A 12,429-nucleotide genomic window follows, 5' to 3' on the forward strand; every position below is an offset into this window, starting at 1 on the left:
GGCCAGCCACAGTCAGAAATAAACCAGAAGGAACAGAGAAATTATCGCGGGGAAGCACTGAAAAACTGTTTTGGGCGCAGCCTTCGGAAGTGTGGGAGCAGGTGTGTTTGGTGGTATTACGAGCGCAGAGTGCACAGAACTGCTAGGCCATGGTACGAGTGTTTGGTTTAAGCTTGTTCAGACATTTATTTTCCATTTACTTGGTGCTGTTGAACTGACTCTACACCTCCTTCAGCTGATGACGTGTTATGAGAGACTGTAGTCATGGGTCTTATTTGTCATACATGTACAACTTTGGAGAACTCGACAAATTACTGTTTTTGCTTAGAAAAATTTCTTATTTTTTGACTATTCTATTTTTGTGATGATAATAAAAATTACTGTTCTTTACAGACATCCTATGCTCAGCTCCTTGCAGCAACATGTCTTTCAAAACTTGTTACCCGAATCAATCCTTTACCTGTAGAACAGAGGATAGACATCAGTAAGTGATTCATTAATTTTTTTAACAAATTATATTTTAAAAATAAAAATTTCCTTTTAAATTTGCTGAGCTTTTTATTAGTATTGTAACTTAGTTTTATTATTATTTTAAGGTTGGTAATTAAGCCTTATTTATGCATTGATGATGATGTGAAAGATAAGGCAATATATAATTATAAAATGTTGTTAATTTAATAATTATATTGTGTACGTGGTATTTGTTAAGATTTTCACCATCATGTTTTATCCTCAAAATAAATTAATGAATTATCCTTGTTTTACAAATTAGTAAATTATTGATGGGTTCTGACTGGCTTAGGCTTACATGACTGGGATTAGAGTTGTCATTTAAATCCCCTAAATCTACATAGAGTTCATGCTGTTACTTGATAGGCAACTGAATACCCAGAAGGAAACCAGCTCTGTAATATTGCTTAGGTTGCTAACCCAGAGTTAGTTGGGATACATTTAAAACCAATAGCTGATTCCTACTTGCAGTAAGAATAACATTGAGTAGTTATTTGTATGTTTTGGGAGTAATACACTTTACATTTTTATATATGTGTAAGTTGGCATTTCATATGGACAAACCTAATAATTCGGGTACGAGATTACTTTATCTTTGTAATAGAACAGATTATTGTCTCATTTCTGTTCTTTAGACAGAAATTGTTTATATTTCTGTATTAGAAAAATGAAAATATCTGATGTGTTATGAATCTTCAAGTTAAAAATTCACTGGTTAGAATCATAGTGATGTAGTTTGCCTCATTTCCTAACAGTCTTCAGAAGGTTCTTCAGTCTCTAGAAAGTTGTACACGTAAGAGGGCATCATAAAAACAGTGATTCAAATAGTGTAAGCATGAGTCATGAAACTTAGGACATATTTTAAATAGACTTAATTTTTTTTAGAGCACTTCTGGGCTCTTAGAAAAACTGAACAGAAGATGTAGAGTGCCCTTATACCCCCTACTCCCCTCATGGATAGCCTCTCCTGTTACCAACATCAGGATTGTATATTCTGTAGATTTGGGCAACATACAGTGGCATGTGTCGCTACTGTAACAGTGTAGGAAGTAAGTGCACTATCCTAAAAACCCTGTGCTCTGCCAGCTCTTCCCTCCTTACCTCATCTCCGGACTTTGAATAACCTCCATTGTTTTCCTTCCAGATTAGCGTGCTGGGAGAATCATATAGTGTGTAGCTTTCTCAAAGTTCCTTCTTTCATTTAAAATAGTAATATTTGCTTAAGATTCTTCCATGTCTTCTCTTGACTACTCAATAATCTCATTTCTCTTTAGTTATGATTAATAATTCTTCATTGTCTAAATGTACCTAAGTGATAGTTGTTTCTAAGTTTTGAAAAATTGTAAGTAAAGTTGCTCTTAACACCTATAAGCAGATGTACATGGTGGCTTGTAATCCTAGCGCATGGGAGACTGGGGTAGGAGGTTCCCACATTTAAGGCCAGCCTTGGTGAAATTGTGAGTTTAAGGTTATCATGTTTGGGGGCGGGGCGGGGACAGAGCGCACAAACAAACGAAACCTGAGGTAATGGAGAGAAGGACCTCTTGCTCTGTTCCTGATCTCAGTGGGAGGCTGTTTTAAATATCTCACTAAACATGACCTCATTGTAGTTTTTATTTTCCAGGAGTATTCCGAATCAAGCTGAGAGAGTTTCTCTTCATTCTTGGTTGAGGTTTTTCTTGTTCTTTTTTTCTTCTGAGATAGGGTTTCTCCTTGTCGCATGGCTATCTTTGAACTTGCTCTGTAGACCAGGCTGGCCTCAAACTCAGAGATCTGCCATCTCTGAGTGCTGGGATTAAAGGTGTGCACTATCACTGCCCAGCTCTCGGTTGAGGTTTGTTTTTTTTTAAATCATAAATGGATATTACATTTGTTAAATGCTTTTTTATATAAGTTGGTATTATGTGGTTTTCATTTTGTATGCTGTTGATGATTTTATATGTTGAGCCAGCCTTGCATACCCAAGATAATTCCTTCTTTGTCCTGCTCTTTAGTTCTTTATACATCATTGGATTCCATTTGCTGAAATGCTGAGAGTTTTTACAGCTTTGTTCCTGAGAGATGTTTGGTTTCTAGGTTTGGGTTCTTGAAATATTTTCAGTTTGTACATTAATATAATTTGGGAGACAGGGCTTGTAGTTAGGGATGGGATGCTCGCCTAGCATGCATGAAGACCTGGGATGCATTCCTGGATGTGCAATAAAATAAATATAAGATAATTTTGAACTGAAATAAGTTGAGTAGGTTTCTTTCTACTTCTTTCTTTTTTGTTTTTGTTTCTGTTTTTTGAGACAGGGTTTCTCTGTGTAGCTTTGGCTGTCCTGAAACGCATTCTGCAGATCAGGCTGGTCTCCACCTCAGAGATCTGCCCACTTCTGCCTCCCAAGTGCCAGGATTAAAGGCATGTGCCACCACCTCCCGAATGTTTGCTGTGCTCTCAACTTATTTTTATTGATAGGTATTTCCTAACTGTCTGGTACTGTTCACTAGTTGACTCATCTGGATCTGGTGCTTTTGCTTTGAAAGATTATTGTATTATTTACTGTTGTGTTTCTGTGATCACAAACATGAGAGGATGGTTTAAAGGAGGGTGGCTTAATTTGATTCAAGGTTTCAGAGTCTTCATTTCATGTTTGTTTGGCCCCATGTACTTTGATATAGTTGGCAGTCAGGGCTGTGACAAAGGCTGGTGCTCTTTATTTCTTTGTGGATGAGGAGTGGGCAGAAGAATAATGCCAGCACTCACCTGGCTTTCTCCTCCTACCCCTTTTATTCTGTTAAGGTCTCAGGTCCATAGGATGAAGTTGCTGATATTCATGGTAGTTCTTCCTACCTTAGTTAATCTCTCTGGAAACCCTGTATGGACACATCCAGAGGTGTGTTTCACCAGTCTGAGGTGATTCCAAATCAGTCAAGTGGATGAAAAAAATTGTCCGACTGTACTTAGTAATTACTATACATATTTCTTTAATAGTTACAAGTATTTAGATTATATATATGACTTATATTGTGAAAATAGAATTTTTTAAGAGTAAGGAGTGCAGATATCATTTACAGTAATTTGACTTCTGATTTTTTAATAATACTTTGATTCTATGTAAACGATACTCAAGAATATGGATTTTGATCTTGTGTTGGTGATATAAGGTATCACACTCTTGTGATACTAGACAGTGGCAATAAGCTGTAGATTTTATTACAAGGGTAGAAAGGGTAAACAGTTGATATTGTATACTGTGTTGCTACACTATAATGTTTGTAGTTAGATGTAATAAGTACATTTTCAACTTATGATGGTTTACTGGACTTGATGTAGTTTAGGTTGAGTTCCTGCCTAACGCGTAGGCTCCATGTTCAGTCACTATCACTGCACAGACTGGGCATGGTGGTGCAAGGCTATCATCCCAGGACTTAGAAGGTAGAGAGGCATGAGAATCAGAAATTTAATTCATCCTTGACTGCATAGCAAGTTCAAGGCCAGCCTGGACACTTGGCCCTGTCTCTCTCATGTACATACAAAAAGTCTCACACACACATACAAAAAAATCCAGTAACTCTTTTTTAAAAAAAATGTGGTGAATGAAATTTGGGGAGAAAAGAAAGTGGACACGTACAAGAAAATTTCACGTAAGAAATGGTGAGTTTTCTTTTAGTTTGACTCAAGAGTTCTTGTTTCTGTCAGTAGATTAGAATTTTTGTCATGATATGATATGTCTAATAGGCGTGTATAATAACAGACATGTGAGTTAAAATGAAAAATGTATAGAATGGCCTGACCAGTCACATTGCTTTTTCAGATCAATATAAATCCTCAGTCTTGGATGATCCACTTCTGGTAACCTCATTATTTCCTCATAAACACCATTGCCAGGTTCTTTGCCCACCACACTATTTTCTACCATTACTAGCTGTTGTAGTACAAAAGATTTCTACACTAGCCCAGAATGGAGTATAATAAAGGCTTATTTATTAGGGGCAAACTCACAGAAAGAGTAGGGATCTGCAGTCCTCTGCGTGCTCTGGGAATTGGAACTGAATCCAACAGCCAAGAGGACCACACATGCTTTTTGTCTGCAAATATAGTATATGAGACCACGCCCAAAGTGGGCCAGTATCTTAAAGGCTGTTAGCTGAAGGAGTTCTTACAGCCCCCCCCCTTTGTCTAAATAAGAGAGTTCTAAGCCTAATACAAAACTACATAGAGTAAGAACAAATATCAGATATAAAAATTAGAATTACAACCAGCATGAACATCAAGCAAGAAGAATATGCTAAATGTCTCAATAGTTATCCTATCCAAAAGAGTCTAAGTCTTATTAGAAATGGCTAAGTCATGAGAGGAAAATAACTACAACTATCTAGTCTTTAACCCCATCAAAGACCTAAGAACAGGAAGTTCTTCTAAAGTTCATCAAGCAACTTCTAAAAGGTGCAAAAAATGACAGAGACAATCACCTACCTGGACAGTCATCCAAAGTCTTATTTACAGTGATAGGGCAATCACCTTTGGCTAAGGCCTAGCGTGACAGACCATTTCCAGAGGCAGGAAAATTTTCAAAACTGTCTTACTCTGTCTTGGCAAGGTTTGGCAGTCTTTTTGTTTGTCCAGTCTGGACACCACGCATTTCGTCAATGGTCGAGGCAGGGGCATTTCTTTGCCCAGAGGCCAGTTTTGCCAAGAAGAAAACAAGCTCCAAGTGGAGTGTCTTCAGTGCCCAACATTCTCTTGGGAATAGATAGGTGCTGCCAGGAGCAATCGTGTCTCACATCAACAGAATTCTAAGTTATTAAATGCCATATTCTGTAGGTTTTTTTTGATCTGTAGTTCTTTGAAGTAGTTGAAGATTACCTATCTATGCAGAATACAATCTCTGTGCATCTAAAGAACCTGATTAGTTAACCATAAGTATGACAAACATGGATGACTATTGATCTATAATTCTTAATACCTATATAGCTTAAAGACTAGACCTTCATATTATGATATTAAACAGTCTTTAAACAAATGTGCAGCAAATGAGGACAATGACCTCAAAATGTAAGCAATTTATAAGTGTCTTGATCAGAGGTAGAAATGTATAATGCAATATGATGAATATATCCTAAAATTGCATCAATATGTAAATATCTTAAGCAGAGATAGAAACATGCATACATACAATATGACAAAATAACTTTTCAGATGTGCACAAATATTGTACACAGAAATATGAGCATATTCAATATATCAAAGATAATTTGAATTTGTATCAATATACAAGAATCTATACCATTGTATATTGTCTATAGATAATAGTTCACAAGTATTCTCACTATTACTCCTATTATTATTAGTGTGAGTAAGCTTACACTAATTTACCTATTATCCCATTTAATCCTCTCCCCTTTTTTAAAGAGATTCCTGTGCCTACTTAATTTCCAGCCCCAACCCTATACCACTTATAACCAACTCCTAATAGATGTCTGTGACCCTGAGGACAAACTTTGTTGGAAGAGGGGACATGTGTTTTAGAATTACTTTTAGCTGTCATGGGTGCAATGTTATTTCTATGGGATCCTGTAAAAACTAAAATGATTAAGTTTCAAGATTACTGTCTGGTGCAATTGTAGATAGTCTTTGAGTAGTCTGTTGGTTTTTTTTTTTTTTTTTTTGAAGTTTTTATTTGAAGTTCTGACCAGAACGTTGTAAGAAGGTCACCATCTCGAGCAGTTTGTAACCCAAAACTGATCTTAAAGTGGTGCTATCAGCATTATGACGTTATATCAACCAGGTGGAATCGTTGTTGTGGGGCCCCATCTTCTTCCTGAAAACTTTAAATATTACTGCATAAAAATCTACTGTTTTTCTTTTGTGAAAAACATAAGCATTCATATAGACATATATTTAACGAAAAGTACCATAGAAACAAAGTAGGTATGGGGAGAAGTAAAAGTTTCTCTAAATTTCTTTCCTTCTGTCCCATACCAGGTGGCTCCTGATATGAGACAGAAGCTCTGATTTTTTTTCTTTTAACAACATGCTTGGCTTTAGAGAAGGATAGCCACTGTCTAGCTCCAAAGCCAGATTTGATTTTGAAGTGGGTTGTGACTATCATTATACTGAGAAGTAGGGAGATATGTATGTTTAGATAGTGAAATTTTACTCTCCAGAGGATATGGGTACCATAAGTCAGATTTCTCTTTGCTTGGTGAATCTTTCTGGATAGCTATCTCTTCTTCTTTAGGCATCTAGATGGCCAAGGTCTCTCGACTTTCTGAAATTGGGTGTATCCTGCAAAGGCAAGAACAGAACCTTGCCCCAATTCTTATGAGATTTCCTTACTACCTGTAGGATTGTCATCTCTGTGGATGAGCTGTCATTTCTCTTTATCAAGAGGAGTCTCTTTTTCAAACAGAATCTTTATTAATTTCGATGATATCCATAGCTTTTCTTCTTCTGTGGAAACAAGAGTGAAACCTCTTCCCCAACGTAGTACATCTCCTGGTTTCCATCCTGAGGTAAACACATCCTTGAAATGTACTGGCTGGCTTAATTAAGAAGGGTTTTTTGTTTTTGCATTTTTATTGTCCAGTGTCTCTCTGCTGCTGTTGTTCTCTCTCATTAGCATTAAGAAAATCAAGATTAATAAAGCATTATGTAATCTATTTCTGGTGGTATTTCCCACCTCATTTTGTTTGTTTAACATATCCTTTGTAGTTTGATTTGATCTTTCTATAACTGTCTGACCTGTAGGATTGTGTGGCATACCTGTAATATGCTTTATATTACAATAAGCAAAAAAATGTTTCATTTTCTTAGGCACATATGCTGGACCACTGTCTGTATTTATTTGTGCAGGTAAACCCATGATCGCCATAATTTCTAGTAAATGCATGATTACTGAACCAGCCTTTTCTGAACTCAAAGCAGTTGCCCATTGAAAACCTAAATAGGTGTCAGTGGTTTAGTGTGCATACTTTAATTTTCCAAAATCTTCAAAGTGGAACACATCCATCTGCCAGATTTCATTCCTTTGAGTACCCTTTGGGTTACTTCCTGCAGGTAGCAGTGTTTGATTATATTAAGAACAAGTAGGGCATCTTATAATCTCCTTAGCTCGTTGTCATGCAATAGAAAACTCCTTTTTTTAAACCTTTGCTATTGACATGATTTTTTTATGAAATTTTGAAGGCTTTAGCACATTTTCAATCAGTAATTGATTTCTGCATTACCTTGTGCTAGAGGGCCTGGCAGACCCATATGGGATTTGATGATTTGTATTATCTATATGAAACAAAGCCTATTATGTCTTGAACCTAAATAAATAATGAAGTTAATTTTGTATCATCTGGTATAAATTTAGTGGTTTTAATATGCAAAACACCTCTTTCTTGAATATTGCAAATCAGTACTATATTGAGAGGTTCTTTAAAATCCCATAGTACTATGAGAATAGCATGTAATTTTGACTTTTGGGCAGACTTATAAAGGCTTTGTTTTATTTTACTTTATCTTAAGGACTATTTCTGTATTTTCTGTATCTTAAAGGCTATTGGCTGAAGGAGTTTCCACAGCAACTAGTATAATTAGCAATAGCTTTCTGTTGATTATCAGTCAGATACCATTTGCCCAGCTTAGTTCTGAACTATCTTTATGAGCTTGTCACTGAGGAGCCATCCTTGTTTAGGCGACCTTATATTTCTATCAATATCATCAAGTTTCTTGTGTTAGAAGGTCTTCTAATAATACCAATTTATTTCTCCCTCAGTACCTGCTCTTATGTGGTTTCAGTGGACTGGAATTCTATTCTTTTTATATTCAGACAAATGTGTAGTTTAGGTGTGCTTGCTTTTATAAATCAGCCCTCTTTCCTTTCTTCTTTTTATCTTAACAAAGCATATACACATTACATCATAAAAAACAATTCAGTGCTGGCAAAATGTCACCATGGCAGAATCACTCTGTTACAAGCCTTTAGTAAAAAGCACCATTTTAGTAAATTTTTGGGTGTATGAACATTCTCTAACATTTGGAGTTAGAATATTTTCATCCCCCTAGAAAGATCCTTTGGAAGCTGTCTCTGCCCCCAACACCTAACATACTTTCTGCTTCCCATAAATGACTTTTTTTTAGATGTTTCACAGAAATCAGATCATAGCATATGTGGTTCTTTTGCACAGATGTGGTACCTTTCCCTAAGCAAAACGGTGAGTCTCATCATTTTGTCTCATCAGTATGTCATTCCTGTTTATTACGTTCCTTATGTATATATGTATATATACATAAAACATGTTCACTACTAGTCGATGACTTTGTTGGCCATTTGAATTTCACCTCTTTATCACCACAAGCAGTTATACTTCAAACATTCACTTATGAACCTTTGTATGGTCTAGTTTTCTTCATTTTTCTACATAAACCCTAGGAATGAAGTTTTTGAGTTATAAGGTAAGTTTGTGCAAACATCTCAGAAGTCCTCCAACTATTTTCCCAAATGCCTGTGGTCTTAACAGTCTATAAAGATTCTGATTGTCCCCATCTCCACCTTTTCTTTTTTCCCTTATGTGTATTCATGTGTGCAAATATTTTAATCCAGAGCCATCTCTCCAGCCTCTGTAATTCCTGATCTTTTTCTTCTTGTATTTTTACAGTAGTTCCTAAGCTCCTCCAGGCAGAGGTGATTTCTTATGGTGTTGATAGAGTTGTTTACTCTGAAGCAATTTTAGTTGGGTAGCTTGTGGTTGACTTTGCTGTGTTAACTCTTTTGTAAGCACTACTTTATTTTCATACTTTAAAAAAATACTTTGTGTTCTGACTATCAATATTGTAAGCTACTATATTTTTATGTCACATACCTAAGATCAGGCTTTAAAAATCTGGTTATAGACTTTTATCCTCACAATAAGCATTTGTTTATTTGTTTCAAGCTATTGAAGATTAAGCACACTGCCTCCTGCATGTGAGGCAAACACACTACCATTTTTCCATGTCCTCATACTAATAGCACAAATAATAAAAACCCAGAAACAGATATTCAGGGGTTCAACCTGAAGTTCAGAAAAGCAAAGCAGCCATGCCACCAGAGAACTCTTACCTCTATGAAATCTTCAGACTGAAAGAGAGCGAGTTCCTGTCTCATCCCACCTTATATTCTGCTCTAGTGCTGGGATTAAAGACATGCACCACCACTGCCAGGCCATTATGGTTAATAGGTGTGACTGCTGGGATTAAAGGTGTGCCAACACTGCCTAGTCTGTATGGCTGACTTAGTGTGACTGTTTTGTATTCTGAGCTTCAGGCAAGCTTTATTTATTAAAATATAAATGAAATACCAATACATTTCCCCTTTTTGTCTGAAATAAAAAAGCTATAACTAATATAAGAAAAACTAGATACAATAAGTATAATAACTGTATACAATATATACAGGCAATAAATACATCAACAATGTTTAGTCCATTTACATTTGACAAATTCAAAGAAAACACTCCATATCTATCCTGTCTTGGTAAGTCCAAAGTCTTGTACCTAATTTACTTTCTATTATAACTTTCTGCATCTGGAAAACAAGGAAAACAATAATTATCTAGTCTTCAACTCCCCCAGAGACCCAAGAATGAAATAATATTAACTGAGTAAGCAGGAAGTGCAAGCAAACAACTTTGAAAAAATGTGAGAAATGACAGCTGCCTGGACAGTCACCCAAAGTTCCTCTGCAACATTAGAACCTACAGGCCTGTTGTATCCGACAGACTTTTCTGTGAAGCAGGATATTCTGAAGAGCTGTCATGCCTTGTCTTGACAGTCTTTAGCAGACACTCTCTTTTGTGTCCTGCTTGTCCAATTAGGACAGCATACTGTCAGCAGTTGAGGCACAGATGTTTTCTTGTCCAGTGGCTTAATTTTGTCACAAAGAAAGTAAATTCCATGTGACGTTTCTTCAGTTCCCATTATCTTCTCTGAAGTAGATTAGTGCTGCCAAGAACACACATGTCTCATAGTTATGAAAAAAAAGAGCCTATGTTATTAAAACATCTTAAATGCCATATTCTATAGATCACTGAAGTGTTTGAAGGTGACATGTCTATCTAAAATAAATCTCAGTTTGAGCTTGAAAACATATCTTGTGTGACTACCAGGAAGATTTTAATAGATTTTAACTACTAATCTGCATTTTCTTTTTATCCTAAACAGTTGGTAATAATAATTTTCAAGACTAGAAATTTGCATTACATTGTTAAATGAACTGTATAAATGCAATACTTTGAACAAGAGTAAAATATATGTAACAGTATGTTATAATAAAATTAATCTCAAATTTGTATCAGTATACAAAATTTGTATACAATATACAAAAATCCAATCCAATGTAAAACATTTAAAACTTGTAGTTGCTATTTAAAAGGAAATTCAGTAATCTTTTTATCTTATATCTATGTCCTCCCTGTTTTCTTTTCAGAGTAGATTCGAGACTTGAGGCAAGTCTTACCTTTTCCCATTATGCAGATATTGGACAATAAAACTTTTATCCTATCATATCTGTATCCCCCTTTTTCTTTTTAAACAAGAACCCTGAATCTAATCCCCTTTGTTCAACTCTCCTCCTGAATGTAACCAGTAACTGGTAACTCCCCTGCCCAAACAATGACAAATATCCATAACCATTGAACGACCAAAACTCCCCTACCCCACTTCTTGGGAATGTGGGCATTGTATTCTTAAATTTACTTCCTGCTGTCTGAGGATCTTTAGGAGATCCTGAAAAGAAAAATTGGGTTTAATTTTCAAATCTTGGAAGAGGTAGTTTTATCATTTGTTGTCCAATATCTGCATAATGGGAAAAGGTAAGACTTGTCTCAAGTCCTGGATAGGCTGGATCATTTCAGCTAGACACCTCAAAATTGCTCTGAGCAGTTTTTAATCTAACACTGGTGGTGTTTTTCAATTTAGTGGTGTTTTCTTAGTCTTGGAGGAATCGCTGTGGGGCATAGTCCTCCTTTTAGAGACTTCAAAGGTCATTGTTAGGCTTACTCATGGTTCACTGCAGAAAACTGACAGAGGCTAAGCATAAGCCTTTAATCCCAGCACTCAGGAGGCTGAGGCAGGTGGATCTCTGAGTTCAAGGTCAGTCTGGTCTATAAAAGCTAGTTTCAGGGTTCTAAGACAGGCTCCAAGGCAGGAGAAACCTTCTCTCGAAAAAAACAAACAAAAAGCTAAATAAATAAAAAAATGAAAGAGACTCAAACCTGAAATCATGTACAGGAAGATAGATGAAACCTTTTTCTAGAATTAGTTAGTACTCTATAAGACCATTAATATAACAAAAAAGTTTAGAACATATGTATTAATTTTACAAAACTGATACCTTAAGGTGTTAAAGAGTCAATATAAAACCAAATAATTATGAGATTAGTGGCAATAAAATAGTCCATAAATTTCTCTTTTTCTTCTGTCCCATATCAAATGGCTCTTCTGACATGAGGCAGAGATTTTGGATTTCACTTTAATAAGCATGCTTAGGTTTAGAGAAGGAGAGAGCCACACTTCAACTCCAAAGCCAGCTTTAGTCTTTAATTGAACTGGGGCTACAAAAAGACCATTTGCATTGTGTGTCTGTAGAGAACAGCAGAAACAAACATTTAGGAAGATTTATGAAGTTTTATCCTGTTGGAAATGTGATATACCAATAGGCCAGTTTACTCTTTTTCTTGATACTTTTTTTTTCTGGATGATTTGTCCTTTTTCTTCAGATGTCTCATTTGTCCAGTGGTCTTCAGATTCCTTAGCTGGATACCTTTATTCCCCTGAAAAGACAACAACAAAACCCTTCCCCAACCCTAATTTTGGGGAGATTCTCTTTTGGCAAATTATATTTGATCAAATGGAAAGCATTGTTTTTTTTATATTTATTTATTAAAGATTTCTGTCTCTTCCCCACC

The 12,429-nt window shown here is 35.9% G+C and overlaps 1 protein-coding gene across 1 annotated transcript in view; it reads left to right on the forward strand.

Moving 5' to 3' along the window:
- LOC126499498 (ran-binding protein 17) overlaps window positions 1-12,429 on the forward strand; it is a 116,420-nt gene that overhangs the window by 14,359 nt on the left and 89,632 nt on the right. The window contains exon 3 of the mRNA XM_050138731.1: window positions 394-484. Coding sequence (XP_049994688.1) covers window positions 394-484 — 91 coding nt within the window. The remainder of the gene's footprint in view (window positions 1-393; window positions 485-12,429) is intronic.

The sequence above is a fragment of the Alexandromys fortis genome, unplaced genomic scaffold (genome assembly GCF_014885135.2).
Source record: "Alexandromys fortis isolate MF-2015 unplaced genomic scaffold, M_Fortis_MF-2015_v1.1 scaffold_11, whole genome shotgun sequence".
NCBI classification, from domain to species: domain Eukaryota; kingdom Metazoa; phylum Chordata; class Mammalia; order Rodentia; family Cricetidae; genus Alexandromys; species Alexandromys fortis.